Below are 21,824 nucleotides of genomic sequence, written 5' to 3' on the forward strand. Positions count from 1 at the left end.
TCTTCTCTCTAGAAATTAGGGTTTTAAATTACTTCTTTTCATAGATTTAGGTTTTAATTATTGTTTTGATTTAGTTTTCTTTACTATTTCATGTTCTTACATCTTTGCTCTCTTAGTTTTATTTGTTATTTCTTTTATTTGTTATTTTCATGTTTATGAACTTGATGAGCGGATAATTTATACGCTTTTTGGCATTGTTTTTAGTATGTTTTTAGTAGGATCTAGTTACTTTTAGAGATGTTTTTATTAGTTTTTATATTAAATTCACATTTCTGGACTTTACTATGAGTCTGTGTGTTTTTTTGTGATTTCAGGTATTTTCTGGCTGAAATTGAGGGACTTGAGCAAAAATCAGATTCAGAGGTTGAAGAAGGACTGCAGATGCTGTTGGATTCTGACCTCCCTGCACTCAAAGTGAATTTTCTGGAGCTACAAAACTCCAAATGATGCGCTTCCAATTGCGTTGGAAAGTAGACATCCAGGGCTTTCCATCAATATAAAATAATCTATACTTTGAATAAGGATTGACGACGTAAACTAGCATTCAACGCCAGTTCCATGCTGCAGTCTCGCATCCAGCGCCAGAAACAAGTTGCAAAGTGGAGTTCAATGCCAGAAACACGTTACAAACTGGCGTTCAACTCCAAGAATGACCTCTCCACGTGTAAACTTCAAGCTCAGCCCAAGCACACACCAAGTGGGCCCCGGAAGTGGATTTCTACATCATTTACTCAATTCCGTAAACCCTAGTAACTAGTTTAGTATAAATAGGACTTTTTACTATTGTATTGACATCTTCGGATAATCTTGGGACGTCTAGTTCTTAGATCATGGGGGCTGGCCATTCGGTCATGCCTGAACCTTTCACTTATGTATTTTTCAACGGTAGAGTTTCTGCACTCCATAGAACCAATGGATGGCCATTCTTGAGATCCGGAAAGTCTAAACCTTATATGTGGTATTCCGAGTAGGATCTGAGAAGGGATGGCTGTGACGAACTTCAAACTCGCGAGTGCTGGGCATAGTGACAGACGCAAAAGGATCAATGGATCCTATTCCAGTATGATCGAGAACCGACAGATGATTAGCCGTGCCGTGACAGAGCATTTGGACCTTTTTCACAGAAAGGATGGGATGTAGCCATTGACAACGGTGATGCCCTACATAAAGCTTGCCATGGAAAGGAGTAGGAAGGATTGGATGAAGACAGCAGGAAAGCAGAGGTTCAGAGGGACGAAAGCATCTCTATACGCTTATCTGAAATTCTCACCAATGAATTACATAAGTATTTTTATCTTTATTTTCTGTTTATTTATTATTATTATTATTATTATTCAAAAACTCCATAACCATTTGATATCCGCCTGACTGAGATTTACAAGGTGACCATAGCTTGCTTCAAGCCGACAATCTCCGTGGGATCGACCCTTACTCACGTAAGGTTTATTACTTAGACGACCCAGTGCACTTGCTGGTTAGTTGTACGAAGTTGTGAAACAGATATAAGATCATGAACGTGCGTATTGAGTTTTTAGCGCCGTTACCAAGGAATGGAATGATCACGATTTCGCACACCAAGTTTTTGGCGCCGTTGCCGGGGATTGTTCGAGTTTGGACAACTGACGGTTCATCTTGTTGCTCAGATTAGGTAACTTTATTTTAATTTTAAGTTTTTGTTTTTATTCTTTTAATTTTCAAAAAAATTTCCAAAAAAAAAATAAAATATATTTTTCTTCAGAATTTTTAAGAATGAATTCTAGTGTTTCATGAAGCATGTTGAAGCCTGGTTGGCTGTAAAGCCATGTCTAAATTCGTTTGGACTGAGGCTTCCAAATCATCATTACAAGAGCAAGCTAGTTGTTGCTAATCAAATTTGTTATTGTATGACTGATTTGTATCTTCTAAAGCTTGGCTGGCCATTGGCCATGTCTAGTGTTTTGGACCGGAGCTTTCATTGAAAGCTTGGCTGGCTAGTGAGCCATGTCTAATTCCTAGACTGAGGCTTTAGACTAAGAGTGCAAGATTCCTGGAATTCATATTAAAAATTTTGGAATCCTTATTTTTCTTTTTCACATTAATTTTCAAAAAATCCAAAAAAATTAGAAAATCATAAAATCAAAAATACTCTTGTGTTTCTTGTTTGAGTCATGAGTCAATTTTAAGTTTAGTGTCAATTGCATGTTTTAAATTTTGCATAAAATTTTCGAAAAATTCATGCATTCATAGTGTTCTTCATGATCTTCAAGTTGTTCTTGGTAAGTCTTCTTGTTTGATCTTGATGTTTTCTTGTTTTGTATCTTTTCTTGTTTTTCATATGCATTCTTGCATTCATAGTGTCTATACATGAAAAATTTTTAAGTTTGGTGTCTTGCATATTTTCTTTGCATATAAAAATTTTCAAAAATATGTTCTTGATGTTCATCATGATCTTCAAAGTGTTCTTGGTGTTCATCTTGACATTCATAGCATTCTTGCATGCATTCATTGTTTTAATCCAAAATTTTCATGCATTGAGTCTTTTTCATGTTTATCTCTTTCTTCATTAAAAATTCAAAAAAAAATCAAAAAAATATCTTCCCCTTTTTCTTCTCATAAATTCGAAAATTTGAGTTGACTTTTTCAAAATTTTTAAAATCTAGTTGTTTCTTATGAGTCAAATCAAATTTTCAATTTCAAAAATCTTATCTTTTTAAAATCTTTTTCAAAAATTATATCTTTTCCATTTTTTTTATTTATTTTCGAAAATTTCAAAGATCTTTTTCAAAATATTTTCAAAATCTTTTTTTTATTCTATCATATTTTCGAAAATCACATCATCAATTAATGTTTTGATTCAAAATTTCAAGTTTATTACTTACTTGTTAAGAAAGATTCAAACTTTACGTTCTAAAACTATATCTTGTGATTTCTTGTGAATCAAGTCATTAATTGTGATTTTAAAAATCAAATCTTTTTCAAAACTAATTTCAATCATATCTCTTCAAAAATGTTTTTTTATCTTATCTTTTTCAAAATCATATCTTTTTCAAATATCTTTTCTAACTTCTTATCTTCTTATCTTTTAAAAAAATTGATTTTTAAAATTTGTTTCAACTAACTAATTAACTTTTTGTTTGTTTCTTATCTCTTTCAAAACTACCTAACTAACTATCCCTCTCTAATTTTCGAAAATATCTCCCTCTTTTTCAAAAATTCTTTTTAGTTAATTAATTGTTTAAATTTAATTTTAATTTTAATTCTCCTTTAATTTTCGAAAATCATCAACTTCTTTTCAAAAAGTATTTTCGAAAACTTCTCTCTCTCATCTTCTTCTATTTATTTAATTACTTACTAACACTTCTCTTCATCTCATATCTCTGCTCCTATCCTCACCCTTGTGTTTAGATTATCCATTCTTCTTCGCTCTTATTCCCTTTCTTCTTCTACTAACAATAAGGAACCTCTATACTGTAACATAGAGGATTCCTCTTCTTTTCTTGTTCTCTTCTCTTTCATATGAGCATGAACAAGAAAAAGGGCATTCCTGTTGAAACTGATCCAGAACCTGAAAGGACTCTGAAGAGGAAACTAAGAGAAGCTAAATTACAACAATCTAGAGACAACCTTACTGAAAAATTCGAACAAGAAAAGGAGATGGCAGCCGAACCTAACAACAATAATGCAAGGAGGATGCTTGGTGACTTTACTGCACCTAATTCCAATTTACATGGAAGAAGCATCTCCATTCCTGCCATTGGAGCAAACAATTTTGAGCTGAAACCTCAATTAGTTTCTCTAATGCAACAGAACTACAAGTTTCATGGACTTCCATCTGAAGATCCTTTTCAGTTCTTAACTGAATTCTTGCAGATCTGTGATACTGTTAAGACCAATGGGGTTGATCTCGAGGTCTACAGGCTTATGCTTTTCCCATTTGCTGTAAGAGACAGAGCTAAAGTGTGGTTGGACTCTCAACCCAAAAATAGCCTGAACTCTTGGGATAAGCTGGTCACGGCTTTCTTAGCCAAGTTCTTTCCTCCTCAAAAGCTTAGTAAGCTTAGAGTGGATGTTCAAACCTTCAGACAGAAAGAAGGTGAATCCCTCTATGAAGCTTGGGAGAGATATAAGCAACTAACCAAAAAGTGTCCTTCTGACATGCTTTCAGAATGGGCCATCCTAGATATATTCTATGATGGTCTGTCTGAATTAGCTAAGATGTCATTGGATACTTCTGCAGGTGGATCCATTCACCTAAAGAAAATGCCTGCAGAAGCTCAAGAACTTATTGACATGGTTGCTAATAACCAGTTTATGTACACTTCTGAGAGGAATCCTGTGAGTAATGGGACGCCTCAGAAGAAGGGAGTTCTTGAAATTGATGCTCTGAATGCCATATTGGCTCAGAACAAACTATTGACTCAGCAGGTCAATATGATTTCTCAGAGTCTGAATGGAATGCAAGCTGCGTCCAACAGTACTCAAGAGGCATCTTCTGAAGAAGAAGCTTATGATCCTGAGAACCCTGCAATAGCAGAGGTAAATTATATGGGTGAACCTTATGGAAACACCTATAACCCCTCATGGAGAAATCACCCAAATTTCTCATGGAAGGATCAACAAAAGCCTCATCAAGGCTTTAATAATGGTGGAAGAAACAGGTTTAACAATAGTAAACCTTTTCCATCATCCACTCAGCAACAGACAGAGAATTCTGAGCAGAATCCATCTAGCTTAGCAAATTTAGTCTCTGATCTATCTAAGGCCACTCTGAGTTTCATGAATGAAACAAGGTCATCCATTAGAAATTTGGAGGCACAAGTGGGCCAGCTGAGTAAGAAGATCACTGAAACCCCTCCTAGTACTCTCCCAAGCAATACAGAAGAAAATCCAAAAGGAGAGTGCAAGGCCATTGAAATGACCATCATGGCCGAAACCACAAAAGAGGAGGAGGACGTGAATCCCAGTGAGGAAGACCTCCTGGGACGTCCAGAGATCAATAAGGAGTTTCCCTCTGAGAAACCAAAGGAATCTGAGGCTCATCTAGAGACCATAGAGATTCCATTGAACCTCCTTATGCCATTCATGAGCTCTGATGAGTATTCTTCTTCTAAAGAGAATGAAGATGTTACTGAAGAGCAAGTTGCCAAGTACCTTGGTGCTATCATGAAGCTGAATGCCAAATTATTTGGTAATGAGACTTGGGAAGATGAATCTCCCTTGCTCATCAATGAACTGAGTGATCTGGATCAACTGAGATTGCCTCAGAAGAAATAGGATCCTGGAAAGTTCTTAATACCTTGCACCATAGGCACCATGACCTTTGAAAAGGCTCTGTGTGACCTTGGGTCAGGGATAAACCTCATGCCCCGCTCTGTAATGGAGAAACTGGGAATCTTTGAGGTACAAGCTGCCAGAATCTCACTAGAGATGGCAGACAACTCAAGAAAGTAGGCTTATAGATTAGTAGAGGACATGTTAGTAAAGGTTGAAGACCTTTACATCCCTGTTGATTTCATAATCCTAGATACTGGGAAGGATGAGGATGAATGCATCATCCTTGGAAGACCTTTCCTAGCCACAGCAGGAGCTGTGATAGATGTTAACAGAGGTGAATTAGTCCTTCAATTGAATGGAGACTCCCTTGTGTTTAAAGCACAAGGTTATCATCCTGTAAACATGGAAAAGAGTCACGATAAGCTTCTCTCAGTACAGAGTCAACTAAAGCCCCCATAGTCAAACTCTAAGTTTGGTGTTGGGAGGCCTCAGCTAAACTCTAAGTTTGGTGTTGAATCCCCACATCCAAACTCTAAGTTTGGTGTTGGGAGTCTATAAAATTGACCTGATCACCTGTGTGGCTCCATGAGAGCCCACTGTCAAGCTATTGACATTAAAGAAGCGCTTGTTGGGAGGCAACCCAATTTTTATTTATCTAATTTTATTTTTATTTTCATTGTTCTTTTATGTTTCATTAGGTTCATGATCATGTGGAGTCACAAAATAAATACAAAAATTAAAAACAGAATCAAAAACAACAGAAGAAAAATCACACCCTGGAGGAAGGACTTACTGGCGTTTAAACGCCAGTAAGGAGCATCTGGCTGGCGTTCAACGCCAGAACAGAGCATGGAGCTGGTGCTGAACGCCAGAAACAAGCATAGAGCTGGCGTTCAACGCCAGAAATATGCTGCATATGGGCGTTGAACGCCCAAAACAAGCATCACCTCGGCGTTTAAACGCCAGAAATGCATGCAAAGGCATTTTACATGCCTAATTGGTGCAGGGATGTAAATCCTTGACACCTCAGGATCTGTGGACGCCACAGGATCCCCACCTACCTCCACTCATATTCTTTCCTCTTCTATTCTTTCTTCTTTTGCTCGAGGGTGAGCAACATTCTAAGTTTGGTGTGGTAAAAGCATAGCTTTTTGTTTTTCCATAACCATTGATGGCACCTAAGGCCAGAGAAACCTCTAGAAAGAGGAAAGAGAAGACAAAATCTTCCACCTCTGAGTCATAGGAGATGGAAAAATTCATCTCAAGGGTCTATAGCTCAGTGGTAGAATATTTGACTGTAAATCAAGAGATCCCTGAGATACCTCAGGGGATACATCTTCCTCCACACAATTATTGGGAGCAACTAAGGGTGGAACATCAAGAGTACTCCATCATCCTCCATGAAATTAGAGAAGATCAAAAAGCAATGAGGGAGGAGCAACAAAGACAAGGAAGAGACATAGAAGAGCTCAGGGACATCATTGGTTCCTCAAGAAGAAAACGCCACCATCACTAAGGTGGACTCATTCCTTGTTCTTAAATTTTCTGTTTTTCATCTTTTATGTTAAATGTTTATTTATGTTTGTGTTTTATTACATGATCATTAGTATCTAAGTGTCTATGCCTTAAAGTAGTGAATATGAATCCATCACCTCCCTTAAATGAAAACTGTTTTAAAAATAAAAGAACAAGAAGTACATGGTTTCGAATTCATCCTTGAAACTAGTTTAATTATTTTGATGTGGTGACAATACTTTTTGTTTTCTGAATGAATGCTTGAACAGTGCATATGTCTTTTGAAGTTGTTGTTTATGAATGTTAAATATGTTGGCTCTTGAAAGAATGATGAACAGGAGACATGTTATTTGATAATCTGAAAAATCATAAAAATGATTCTTGAAGCAAGAAAAAGCAATGAATACAAAAGCTTGCAGAAAAAAAAGAAAGAAAAAATAGCGAAAAAAAAAGAGAAAGAAAAAGAAAAAGCAAGCAGAAAAAGCCAAAAGCTCTTAAAACCAAGAGGCAAGAGCAAAAAGCCAGTAACCCTTAAAACCAAAAGTCAAGGGTAATAAAAAGGATCCAAGGCTTTGAGCATCAGTGGATAGGAGGGCCTAAAGGAATAAAATCCTGGCCTAAGCGGCTAAACCAAGCTGTCCCTAACCATGTGCTTGTGGCGTGAAGATGTCAAGTGAAAACTTGAGACTGAGCGGTTAAAGTCAAGGTCCAAAGCAAAAAGAAGAGTGTGCTTAAGAACCCTGGACACCTCTAATTGGGAAATTTAGCAAAGCTGAGTCACAATCTGAAAAGGTTCACCCAGTTATGTGTCTGTGGCATGTATGTATCCGGTGATAATACTGGAAAACAAAGTGCTTAGGGCCACGGCCAAGACTCATAAAGTAGCTGTGTTCAAGAATCAACATACTGAATTAGGAGAATCAATAACACTATCTGAATTCTAAGTTCCTATAGATGCCAATCATTCTGAACTTCAATAGATAAAGTGAGATGCCAAAACTATTCAAGAGGCAAAAAGCTACAATTCCCGCTCATCTGATTGGAGCTATGTTTCATTGATATTTTGGAATTTATAGTATATTCTCTTCTTTTTATCCTAATTGATTTTCAGTTGCTTGGGGACAAGCAACAGTTTAGGTTTGGTGTTGTGATGAGCGGATAATTTATACGCTTTTTGGCATTGTTTTTAGTATGTTTTTAGTAGGATCTAGTTACTTTTAGGGATGTTTTTATTAGTTTTTATATTAAATTCACATTTCTGGACTTTACTATGAGTCTGTGTGTTTTTCTATGATTTCAGGTATTTTTTGGCTAAAATTGAGGGACTTGAGCAAAAATCAGATTCAGAGGTTGAAGAAGGACTGCAGATGCTGTTGGATTCTGACCTTCCTGCACTCAAAATGGATTTTCTGGAGCTATAGAACTCCAAATGGTGCGCTTTCAATTGCGTTGGAAAGTAGACATCTAGGGCTTTCCAGCAAAATATAATAGTCCATATTTTGAATAAAGATTGATGACGTAAACTGGCGTTCAACTCCAGTTCCATGCTGCAGTCTGGCGTCCAGCGCCAGAAACAAGTTACAAAGTGAAGTTCAACGCCAGAAACACGTTACAAACTGGCGTTCAACTCCAAGAATGACCTCTCCACGTGTAAACTTCAAGCTCAGCCCAAGCACATACTAAGTGGGTCCCGGAAGTGGATTTCTACATTATTTACTCAATTTTGTAAACCCTAGTAACTAGTTTAGTATAAATAGGACTTTTTACTATTGTATTGACATCTTCGGATAATCTTGGGATGTCTAGTTCTTAGATCATACGGGCTGGCCATTCGGCCATGCCTGAACCTTTCACTTATGTATTTTTCAACGGTAGAGTTTCTGCACTCCATAGATTAAGGTGTGAAGCTCTGCTGTTCCTCATGATTTAATGCAAAGTACTACTGTTTTATATTCAATTCAACTTATTCCGCTTCTAAGATATCCATTCACACCCAAGAACATGATGAATGTGATGATTATGTGACGATCATCATCATTCTCACTTATGAACACGTGCCTGACAAACACTTCCGTTCTACATGCAAATAAGCTAGAATGAGTATCTCTTAGATATCTAATACAGAAGACCGAGTCCAAGATATTAGAATCTTTGTGGTATAAGTTAGAACCCATGGATGGCCATTCCTGAGATCCGAAAAGTGTAAACCTTGTCTGTGGTATTCCGAGTAGGATCTGGGAATGGATGGCTGTGATGAACTTCAAACTCGCGAGTGCTGGGCGTAGTGACAGACGCAAAAGGATCAATGGATCCTATTCCAGTATGATCGAGAACCGACAGATGATTAGCCGTGCCGTGACAGAGCATTTGGACTTTTTTCACAAAGAGGATGGGATGTAGCCATTGACAACGGTGATGCCCTACATAAAGCTTGCCATGGAAAGGAGTAGGAAGGATTGAATGAAGACAGCAGGAAAGCAGAGGTTCAGAGGGACGAAAGCATCTCTATACGCTTATCTGAAATTCTCACCAATGAATTACATAAGTATTTCTATCTTTATTTTCTGTTTATTTATTATTATTATTCGAAAACTCCATAACCATTTGATATCCGCCTGGCTGTGATTTACAAGGTGACCATAGCTTGCTTCAAGCCGACAATATCCGTGGGATCGACCCTTACTCACGTAAGGTTTATTACTTGGACGACCCAGTGCACTTGCTGGTTAGTTGTACGAAGTTGTGAAACAGATATAAGATCATGAACATGCGTATTGAGTTTTTAGCGCCGTTACCAAGGAATGGAATGATCACGATTTCGCACACCAGAACTCTTGTTAGTTTTGGTCTTTATTAATGCAATTTATGTTTTCATGTTATTATTGCTTTCTTTAGTTGTTATTGTTAATTTCTTGCAGTTGGTAGTTGTTAGATTTTATTATTCTTTCAATTTTACCTTACTTTCCTTTTATGCCTTCCAAGTATTTGATAAAATACTTGGTTAGATTTTTAGTGTAGAATTTTGTGTTCTTGGCTTGGGATGGTAACTTGGTTGACCTTGGCAAGTGATTGATAATTTGTTTCCGTTGACACTAGCTTTCACTAAATTAATTAGTGAATGGCTAGGACTTATGGACTAGGATTAATTAAGCTCACTTGACTTTTCTCTAATTTTGGGGATGACAAAGTGGGACTGATCTTTGTAATTATCATATTGTGGTTAGTAACAAGGATAGTGATCCTTAACCATCAACCCTTGCCAAGACCTTTTTACCATTTGAGTTTCATTTACTTTCTTGCAATTTACTTTCTTGTTCATCATTCAAAAACCCAAAAATACCTTTCCATAACCAATAATATGCACACTTCCCTGCAATTCCTTGAGAGAAGACCCGAGGTTTAAATACTCTTGGTTTTTATTGAGTTTGCATTGTGACAAACAAATTAAACTTTTATTGAGGGTTGTTTGTTGGTTTGGACTATGCTTACAACGAAGTTTTTTTCTCTTGAGAAATTCTAGACTGACATTAATCCTTCGTCAGTTGCTCTAGGAGGTCCTTGGCGATAACGCATTCGTCAGTGGTGTGTCCGTGCTTCTGATGGAAAGTGCAATATTTGGATTTGTCGACATTTTTTACCTCTTGATAGGTGTCGGCTTTTTGCGGAGGCTTGATCATCTTGGAGTTGAGGATTTCTTTGATGATGTCGTCCCTCTTCGTATTGAATTGGATATATGACTCATAACGAGGGGTTAGCTTGAAATTTTTCTTGCTGTCCCGAGGTCTACCTTCATCTTTGTACTGAGGTTTGTCCCCTTTCGACCTTGTTGAAGCTCCTCAATATCCATTTGTCCTTTTGCTTTTTCCCGGAACTCGGCCAGAGTATTTAGCTTGGCTACTGCAATTGTTTCTTGGAATTTCTCTGGTCGGAGTCCACTCTTGATGGCATGCAAAAGTACCTCAGGGTGGAGATCTGGTATGCTCATGGCGATTTTTGTAAAGAGAGTCATGTAGTCCTTTAAACTTTCATTCTGGCCTTGTTTGATTGTGTTCAGGTAGTCCGAGTTATGTAAGTAGATTGCGGATCCAACAAAGTGATCCTCAAAAAGCTTCACTAGCTGCCGAAAATGAGAGATAGAATCTGCAGGCAAAGAACAAAACCAATCAAGTGTATGGCCATCTAAATAAGATGAAAAATAACGACATAAGATGGAATCGAAAACACCATTTACGATCATTATGAATTTGAAAATTTTGAGGTATTTCTTCGGGTCTCCTAACCCATTGAAAGCGGTTAAGGTCGGTGGGAGAGTGAATATTCTTGGTAGCTTGAAATTCATAACTTTGGCTGTGAATAGCCCCACAGCGTTATCAGGCTCGGTATCCTCATTTTCTGGTTTCCCGTGCTCGTTTTGCGAGGGCCAAGCTTCTTCATTCCGTGGAGGCCGAGCATCTTTAACTCGAATTGTCTCAGAAATGTGCGTCGGATCAAATTGGTGCTCTTCGTCCTCTGGTTGTTCACGACGATCATTATTGTTATCAATCCGAGTATTTGCTAATGCAGCAATCTGATTTGCCATTCTTTAATTTTCCTCTGTCATGTGTTGGTTTGCCTCCGCCATTCGTTGGTTGGCTTGTTGTAACTCAGTTACCATCCGAAGAAGTTCAGATGGTGTAGGTGGAGGCACGTCAGCCATGGATGACAGTACTAAGACCGATAAAAAAGGAAAGACCTTATGTTTTCGTCCCCACAGACGGCGCCAATTGTTTTTGGGTGAGTAACCTGGACGTAACTCGGCTCCTGAGAGTCAACGCCGAGCTGTCCTCTTCAACGCTTAGTTATATACTTAAGAGATCCAAGCTTCTCGTCTAGAGAGATATCACGTCGCAGAGTGTGTGAACAAAGGGGGAGAGGGGGGAGTGTACCTGCAAAAGGCACTCCGATGTTTATGTTAGTATTGTGAAATTCAAGTTTGTCTGAAAGGTGAGATATCATACCTTTTATAGGCGAAAGGCATAGATCGGCTATATTCCTGGCCGTTGTTGATATTGAAGAATCATTATGATCAGATCAGGGGGTTACGATATATAGTCGGGCATTTTATCCCTGGTTCATACGGTTACGCCGAATTATAGCTCATTAAGCCGAGTTGTAACGGGTGATACCGAGTTATGATGCTCGGATTGTAACAGTCATATCAAGTACAAATTATATTTATGTCACAAATATAATTTGCGTGGTGGTAGCTAATCCGTCACAAATTATATTTTGTGACAGATTAGCGATGATTTTACGACTCTTTTTGTGGTAGCTAATCGGCCATATATATTCTTACAGTAATGAGAATCTGTGAAATGGATTGGGATGGGACATAGGTACCCTTTTCATGGAACCCGTTAAATCCATGCAAATATAAAATTACTGATATATATATATATATATATATATATATATATATATATATATATATATATATATATATCTTAAATTTAGTAATCCTAATTCTTGTCTCCAATTCAAACTCTTTTTTTTTCTTCTAAACTCATCCTTAGCCTTAATTTTATATCTCTCTCCAACTCATTTTGTCTGCCTTTTAAGTTCGTCACTACGTCGCTCAGTCTCATCCTAAAAAATTATATTATATTATTATGTTGGAAGATATTTTTATATTTTTTCTTTTAAAATGTTAATTTTTATAATGAATATATTATGAGTTGTGTTGAATTATATTGAATTGATTATTTATGATTATTATATTATAGTTTTGTTTTAATTTTTTTCAAAATTTTTTAAAGAATATCCATAAATAACCTTAGGTATCTGCATCCGTTAAGGGGATAATTAAATAGGAACTTGCGACGAAGATAGAGAAGGGACGTCGGGTATTTTTTTTAAATAGGAGTAAAGGACGAAAAAAGGGGTCTGCCATGCCCACATGAGTATCTATTACCATCTCTAACTAACAATAAAAATTCAATTTAAGCTGATTTGAGATGGGACATATGAACTTTATCTGCATTGGGTTCTAAGATAATGAACCTAATTCGGATTTAGGATCCTAATAATAGACCTAAGTTAATCTCACTCACTTGAGTTAATATTTTGATTCATTGTTATAATAAATACTATATTATTAAATAAGATTACATTTAGTATATATAAAAGTTAGGTATACTTACTTACAAGAGATTTTATTATCAAACTAAAAAAATTTCTAATTATCTTTTTTTTTCTTTTTTAGTTTTAAATATTATTTAATATTATAATGAAAAAGTGAACAATAATAATAATCAATAATAATAATCACTCGCATAAATAATAATCACTCGCATAAATACTTACTTATTTATTAATATTAAAAAATATACAAATAATATAAACATTATTTTTTGATAAAATATCAATAATAAAGATTATTAAATAAGTAAATTATATAATAAAAATTATGAATAATTTTTTAAATAATAATAAAAAATAAGATCACTATTTTCATATACGGCAAAGTTTATAAAAAAAAATTAAACAATAAATCAATTTTTAATAAATTATACATTAATTTTGTTAAAAAAAATTAAATTATATATTAGATATTATTATTTGTGTACTAATGTGTGTGTGAAATTAATTTATAACCTAATTTTTGGTAATTAAAACTTAAATGTTTTAAATTATTAAATGCTGAATATTTTACACTTAACTAATTTTATTGTTGTTATTAAAATTAGAAAAAGGTGAGTTGTTAGTCAATTCCGAATTCAAATTTAAATTTAAATTTGTGTAAAAAAAATATTTTAAATTTTATCTCACTAATCAGAATTAATTTTAAAATAAAAATTATTTTGTACATCATATTATAGGATAGTGTAGTTATTTTTTTAATGCCAATTATTATCAAATAAAATGGTATAAAAATAGAGAAAAATATATTTACCAATCTAGGGATAATAATTTATTTTTTAATAGAATAAATTATATATTGAATAACCAAAGTTATTATAGTTACTTTTTACACAAACTAAGACTCAACGATGGTGTTTTAGTAATATTATCAAGGAATATTAATCAATCTAATAGCTTTTGTAATGACATAACTCTATAAATTTAGAAACTTGAAAATCATGTCATAAAATATGAAATTTTAATCGATAACAACGTTGATCATATTGTTTGACTTCCTTAATGAATATGATGCCAAGAAATAAAGCTGTCACAATTAAATTTTAACAAAGACAAATATCCATAAGTATTGTTATCATCAACAAAAATTGTTTCATTTTCAAGACAAATACTATTTTTTCACCGTATTTTCTAACTCAACAGCCAAGAACTAATCTTCTACGGATTGAAACTTCATTTATTAAAAGTCTGCCACTAGTCAATGAGTTGTTACATATATATGGCGAAATTCAAAGCCCTAATACTTACTTAAAGAGACGAGTGAGATGACCACTCAACCAATCTAAATCAATTAAAACAAATACTAATTATTTTTAATATTTTTAACATTAAAAATATTAAAAATTAATTTTAATTATAACTTTATAAAATATTTATAGTAATAATTATTATATATATTTTTGTTTAATCGTTTTTAATAAAAATTTCATATATGTTTATTAATTATTCCGTATAATGTACAAGAAATATACTAATAATTAAATATAATTTAATTAAAAAAAATCTAGGAGGCCAATATTTTTATTAAAATTTGATCCGCACTTAATCATCAAAGAAAAAATGAGTAATCATATATCATTAGATCTCATCTCATACCATTAAAAATATTAATAATGATTAATTGATGGCTACACATCACAAATTCTACTGACCCTTAGCACTCCTCTTAATTAAATTTATCATATTAACATATAATTTAAATATAAATTTAACATCATTTACATGTATATAACATTTCTCACATACCCATTAATAAAATAAAACAAAAATGTTTAGTAACAAAAAAAATCAACCATCGCAAAAATTTGAGAAGTTCTCATGGAACGGGTGGGATTCCTTTAACCCCATTTCCGGTCCTCGTTTATTCACGGGAGTTGGTCTTTGTCCCCGTAGAGATTTCACAAATTTCCATTAAACCTCATCGCAGATAATACAGTACAAACTTTCGCATATATATTTTTACCATTTCTATTCAAATATGCTTCTACTTTTAAATATGATAAAAAAAAAAAACAATAATTAAGGTGATGATCAACAACTCATCAAAATCAATAATAAGATCTTTAAAGTTCCAATCATATTATGGATTTAAATATGCTTCTACTTTTAAATATTTTTTAATAATTTAATATAAATCATCTTAAGAAAAAGGAATCTAAAAGTTTCAACAAATATCCCATAATAAGGATAAGTCTGGGATGGAACACGGACGGTTGGATACATGTGGAAAAGTATACATGTCAGATTCAACCTTGTTTTCTTTTTGACGTTCTAAGAAAAGTAGAAAACACAGCTTTTTTCATACTTTGGCCAGTGTTAATTTTGTTTTGGAGTTTAGTGCAAATGTGAAAGAAAACTCATCATTTTAGCTATAACTAATTTGATCAATTATTTCAAAGTGCTTTCATCGTGGTACAATGAAAAAATATGCGCTTATGCTTTCTCTTTAATTACATGCACCCAACAAAAATATGAATTCATCCATGGTGCGATATATATATATATATATATATATATATATATATATATATATATATATATATATATATATATATATATATATATATATATATATATACTTCTTAACTTGTAGTCCGGATTTTTTTAAATAAATAAAAAAATATTTTATTTATTAAAATATACCATTCGTAACATTTTTATAAAAATTCATCGCATCTCTTATTTCGTTTACAGTGTAAATGAAATAAAATGCTGTTAAACAAATCAAAATAAGACCTATTTATAGGGGCACGTCAACCTAATTAAGAAATATACAACACAGAACTAAAGCTAGCGTGCACTGTAGTTAATCTTATTCAGATTTATCATCGTCCTCTTCCGCAATAATTTCTTAATCATTGATTCGTCTTCCTCTTCTTCGTCTCTATTGACCCCCTCTTATTCTTGAAGATCATCGTCCTCTAGTGGTAATGTGTCGTCATCTACTTTAAGATCAATGATGTCATCATCCATAACATCCGAGCTAAGGGTGATCGGATCACCGGTATCAACCACTATTTTCGAAGGAGTTGGGTCATTAATTTGGTAAAGTTCCTGACCCTCTATTCTGTCAGACTCGATACGATCTCTTGGTTTAGTTTTTACCACAACCACCCAACTAGACTTGCATGACCCCGGATAAGGCAAATAGTATACCTTTCGTGCATTTTGAAGTAGAATAATTAAAATGATCGTAGTGCCTATATTTTCTCATCACATTTACTTCAGTGATATTGTAGTCCTTGTGCTTTTATGTTTCTTGTCACGAACTTGGATTATACCATTTATATTTAAACACGTATACTTTGTACGTAGTACGACAGAAATATTGTAACTGAATTATATGGTGCAACACACCATGCCAATAAGAATGACCAATGCTGACATTCTCATGAACCGAGACTCTTGTGTTATCTATTTTGTTTCACATCGGAATGATAAAATCACTTTGCCTCCAAGTTAGGCTCTTACTCAGCATCTTCTATATTGGTAACAACAATTGCATCAAACACCATTTCGTTGCATCTCTTTTGGTTACACTCCCAATTCATTTATTCCATATTTAGTTCTCTAACTACCCGAATTCTTGTTGATCGACCCATAGACCTATTAGGATTCGAGGTAGAGTGGTTGATTCCTTGCTCATCTACTTCTCTATGTTCCGTCCATATTCAATACCCATCCTTGAACCCATTACGATAGAGGTGAAGTATTATCTCTGAAGGTTCTAACCACTTAGACACTTATAGCACAAACACCTAGAAACCCCTTGGGTCCTAAACGGTTCCATGTTGAATTCATACGCAACAAATTTGTCAACCCCCTCAAAGAACTCAGGTTTTAATCCACCCCATTTACCGTTATCCCTATCATATATCCACAGACAAAGACTTGGAATCATTTTGTCACATACACCCCAAAATTCAACCAATAATATAACTTATTAAACTTTTTAGAAAATTCGTCAAAGTTTCTTCTATAATTAGGATCTCCCACTAAGTCAAATTATCATTTTTTTTCACAAAACAAACATGTTTCAAACAATTTAAATGAAATTTTGATAGGACTTTACTTAATTCAGAGACATCCACCAAATAATTTATCACTCTGATCTTGCATAAATAACAACAAATACACATTCAATAAAACAATAAATCCTAGTCGTTCTAGTGCGCAACCCCTTATTACTCCATAATTTTTCAGCAAACAAGGGTTTTAAGAAGCGCCATTACACAACCTTCTCCCACTTCCATCCTAAAATTCTATCCTAGAAAAAGTAAGTCCAACATAAAACTTAAACAATTCATTATACTCAGAGATAGAAAACCAACCTTAAATATGACTACACGAAAGATGCGAACTCCAATTAATCCCAGAGAAAATAGCACCGTCCTAATAAAAAGGATAACTTATTAAATTGACAAGTTAAAACTAATTTAGAAGGATTAAATATAACTCAACACTGCAATTAATTAAAACCTAATTCTAATTTCACCAAGTTAACAACTTTCATACCAAAAGTAAACGATATAATAACAAACCCTAGCCTTTCACTATAGCAAAAAAATTAATAACAAACCCTAATTACACAATTCATAAAACAATTTTAATAAGAAATTTAATAAAATACCTAAATAAATGCTAAACACACAAAAAAATCTGAAAAAATAAAAAAAAACTATAGCAAAACTACCTCTGATGGTGAATGTATGATGCTGGAAGTGTGATGGGGTCAGAAGGCAACAGTGACGGCGACAAGGTGACTTCCTCCAATAGAAACGGAGACCAACAGTGGCGGCGATGACAGCTCCAGCAGTAATTAGGATGACGTGCAGCGGCGGCGATGATGACAGCTTCCAGGTGGTGGCAATGGTGTGGCGACGATGACAGCTTCAGAGAGACAACAGCGAGAAGAAGAGAAGAGAGAGTTCGCAGAAGTGAGGAGGAAGAGTTTCGCATTTGAATTTTATCCTAATTTTACTGTTGGGTTTACCGAAAAAAATTTCGACGGTAAATTGTTCGCCGTTGCCTATATGCAACATTTCACTAAATTTTGTTACTATCGAAAAATCTTGCCGTAAAAATCTGATGTTAGATGTGGCACTAATGATAGAAAGTTTCGCGCCACCGATTACCGTTACTAATCCGACGGTAATTTTTTGTCAGATGAATTTTCAGTCGTAATAACCATCGAAAAATCCGATTCTAACGTTCGACAATAAATTTGACAGTAAATTAAATGATATTCAGTTTTTTTCTTGTAGTGCTTCCTTGAGGAACTCTATTATTTTTTAATATTTATTATCATTATTATGATTTCAAATATTTCTTCTAGTGTCTATATGCACGTAACTTATATGTTTGAAAAAATATGAATTGAATAATTTAGAAAATAATTAACATTATTAAAAAAGATTTAGTTGTAGGATTAATTTTGTTAGTTATTATTAGAATTTTTACAAAATATGAATTGAATAATAGTTAATAGGATATTAATATTTTTAAAAAGAGATTTTAGTAGTATAGAGTACGAACCATCTTGCTAATTATTGTGAAAATCGTTACAAGAAGTAACATTAAGATTGAAAGGAACATATATATGCTTGATTTCATAATAGAATGATATCTACCATTATATGTTTATATAGCAAAATTATAAGTAATCTATACTTGAATGTAAAATGATTTTATATCAACTTTAATAAGATATAAATAGATGATAAAATGATAAAGGAGCTGCATTATTTCACAGAGAACAGGGTAAGAGGTTGAAGTGTCTTTTTTTTTTTTTTTTGATAAAAAATACCTTATCTTTTATAAAAATAGACAAAAATTGAATTAGGTCTTTAATCCTTTTAATATGTTCAAAAAAAATTTTTAATCCAAAATTATAGGCACTGTAGAATTTGCCAAAATTTTTAATCCGGTCAAAGAATTAATGAAATGCCACGTGTTGCACTCCAATTTTGACGACATCCCAAAGCCACCATGGGTAAGAAATTTTGTAGTCACAATAAACCTTTTCTATATATAGATGGTGAATTTTAAGATGGTTATATTACCATAGTTAAACGAGATAGAAGTGGCTTATCTTATTTACTGTATAAATCAAATATATGTATATTTATCTCAGTTGAAAGAATAAATTTCAGTAATTATTTTTATAATTATTTATTTTAATAATTAAAATATTTATTTTATTTATTTAAATAAAAAATCTCCTAAAATTTTAGTAATTTTATTTATTTATTTTTGTGATCTTTCATTTTTTTTTCTTTCTCTCATTAACAATAGAAACCCAAATATACAAACTCAACATACAGTTATAAATATTTCAGTGGAATGAGAACAGTTATAAATATTTGCATCAATAAAAAAAAAAAAGTCTATTCCCTAGAAGTAAAATTACGTAGACGTAACATTTTTCTAAGATCCTAATATGGTTATCTTTCACCTTGTCTGCACCAAATAATGGATCATTCTTATGGAACCTTATGGTTTTCATCATATATACTAGAGTGGAACCGAAAATTTCATGCATCTTGAGTCATGTGATTTTTTTCCTTTAATCTATATTCAATACTTGCACCATTGGCGTATCTAAGCATAATTTGTATATTGGGTTTATGTTGTTATACCTAATGAGAAGAAAAAAGATAAAAGATAACAAAATAAATAAATAATTAAAAATAAATAAATAATTAATAAGAATTACTAAAATTAAAAAAAATAAAATTTATTAATATAAAAATTATAAAAAATAATTAAAAATATATTTGTCTTTTTACCAAAAAAAATAATCTTTTTTAAATATGATAAATATTATAAAAAAAATTATTCTTTTTTAATAATTTTGATATTAAAAATTCTATTTAATAATTAAATTTTCGTCACCATCTTTTAGAGTAGTTTTTTCAAAAAAAAAAAATTACCACACCTCCTTAAACAAGTTACCGTCCTTCTAATTGAGTCAACAACATCTTTTACTCCTCTTTTTAGGCGTTGCCTTTATATTAGTCACCCCAACATAGCTAACCTAGTTATGCAAAAACCAAGGCCACTAGAAACATTGCCTATATTATAAATATATAATTTTAATAGAATTATATGCATCTTTTTAACGAGTAAAATCTTTGAAAGATTACTTATTTTTTAAATTAGTTTTTGAAAAAAAATTTAATTAAATTTATTTTTTAAAAATTTTAAATTAATAATGTTAGTTCTTTTGTCATTTTTTTTGTTAATGGTGTCAAAATTTGCTAATATAGGACGTTAAGTAATACCTTAACATACACCTAAAAATTTTAAATGACTATCAACATAATAACTTTATAAAATTAGATCAAATCAAAATTTAATTGAAGAGAGAATTTGAAGTATTAAAATTTTTTAATTTGAAATTAATTTGATCTAATTTTATAAACTAATAATCATGTTAATAGTCAATTAAAACTCTTAAATTTCTGTTGGAGTGTCACTTAACCTATCATATTAGCAAAATTTTGACATCATTAATAAAAAAAATGACGGAATGACTAACATGACTAATTTAAAATCTTTAAAAAATTAATTTAATAAAAAAATATTTAAAAACTAATTTAAAAAATAAATGATTTTTTAAGAATTAATTTGATCATTACCTTTTTTTTAACATATTGATATTAATATTTGATTTTTGTTTTCATATAGTGCCCTATTGATAAAATATAAGATTGGGTTACGTACAACATTTACAAGTTGCATGAAGATATATGATGATTCTTATGCTTCCCTCACTTCTTATAAAACACTGAATTGATTCTCTCTTTGTTCTCCCGTTACAGATAAGGCAGTTATACACCAGGCAATAGCTTTAGAAAATTATTCCTAGAATATATAATAAATTTAGTTCAAATATATAATAAAAATTAAAATCATTAGCAAGGGATTGTAATCCGGGGATTGTGACTGAGCGGCAAAGGACTTATACTCCCTTAACGTTCGAACTTTAATTTACTTTGGCATGATTTTTTAATCCACTACTATATTAGATGTATAATAAAATCAACTATAAATATAAAATAGTTAATTTTAATATACAAATAATATTTTTATTTTTTAATATATGATTTTATACATTTTCTTTCAGGGAAATTCACTGTTTCTATAAATAAGCCTTTTATTTATTTGTACTTTTGTACACAATTCTACATATTATATAAAATTGCATGGATTTCTCGCGTAGGTAAAGAGACTCAATTTTCTCACTAAATATGTAGTTCAATTCATAGTCAAATATGATATTTGAATATTCAAATTTGAGAATAACCCAATTCAATTTAAATTAATAGTTACTTGCATCGTAATATTTTTTTAAATAATTATATTAAGTGTACATTAAAATTATCTATTAATATAGAATATATATTAAAATATAAAATATATATTAAAAATAAATTAATTAAATCATATATGTATTTATATAAAATATATAATAACTGATTTAGGAGTTGATTTTTTGTGTATTTATTTTTTATTATGAAAAGTTATACAAAAGAGCTATTAGAATTACACTATTTTAGTTTTACAGAATTTAATTTTAGTAAATTGTGAAACAATCTAATAAGAGTTCAAGAAAAAAATTAAATTAAGATAGAAATTGGGGGAAAAAATAAAGGTTAATTATTATCATGCAAAAAGTATACATAAAAGGTATTCGTTAGGAAAAAATTTTAATCTTAAAAGACATATTAATGGATCGAGAAAGCTAATTAAAAATAAGGGATAAGTACGGTTTTTTTTGTTTAATGGATAAGTACGGTTTTGGTTTCTAAGGTATAGTCCGAAAATTTTTCTTGTCTCAAACTCTTTTTTTGCAACAAAATTGTTCCTAAGGTTTA

The 21,824-nt window shown here is 32.3% G+C and overlaps 1 protein-coding gene and 1 non-coding gene across 2 annotated transcripts; both read right to left on the reverse strand.

Moving 5' to 3' along the window:
* Positions 1–4,032: 4,032 nt before the first annotated feature.
* Positions 4,033–4,140, reverse strand: LOC112761180 (small nucleolar RNA R71). Its single transcript, XR_003181588.1, has one exon. It is a non-coding gene; the product is annotated as a small nucleolar RNA R71 (small nucleolar RNA).
* A 6,155-nt stretch (positions 4,141–10,295) lies between these two features.
* Positions 10,296–11,347, reverse strand: LOC112757490 (uncharacterized). The gene is made up of 2 exons (XM_025806066.1): positions 10,556–11,347; positions 10,296–10,481 (listed from the first exon to the last, which is right to left on the reverse strand). The coding sequence occupies exons 1-2, from the start codon at positions 11,345–11,347 to the stop codon at positions 10,296–10,298; spliced, it is 978 nt and encodes a 325-aa protein (XP_025661851.1).
* Between the last annotated feature and the right edge of the window lie 10,477 nt (positions 11,348–21,824).

This window comes from Arachis hypogaea, chromosome 16 (assembly GCF_003086295.3).
Source record: "Arachis hypogaea cultivar Tifrunner chromosome 16, arahy.Tifrunner.gnm2.J5K5, whole genome shotgun sequence".
Lineage (NCBI taxonomy): Eukaryota > Viridiplantae > Streptophyta > Magnoliopsida > Fabales > Fabaceae > Arachis > Arachis hypogaea.

Coding starts and splice junctions, on each gene's coding strand:
- LOC112757490 (XM_025806066.1), bottom strand. CDS start 11,347: ATGGCAAATCAGATTGCTGCATTAGCAAATACTCGGATTGATAACAAT. Junction 10,482..10,555: donor ACCTCAGTACAAAGATGAAG/GTAGACCTCGGG, acceptor TTCAATACGAAG/AGGGACGACATCATCAAAGA.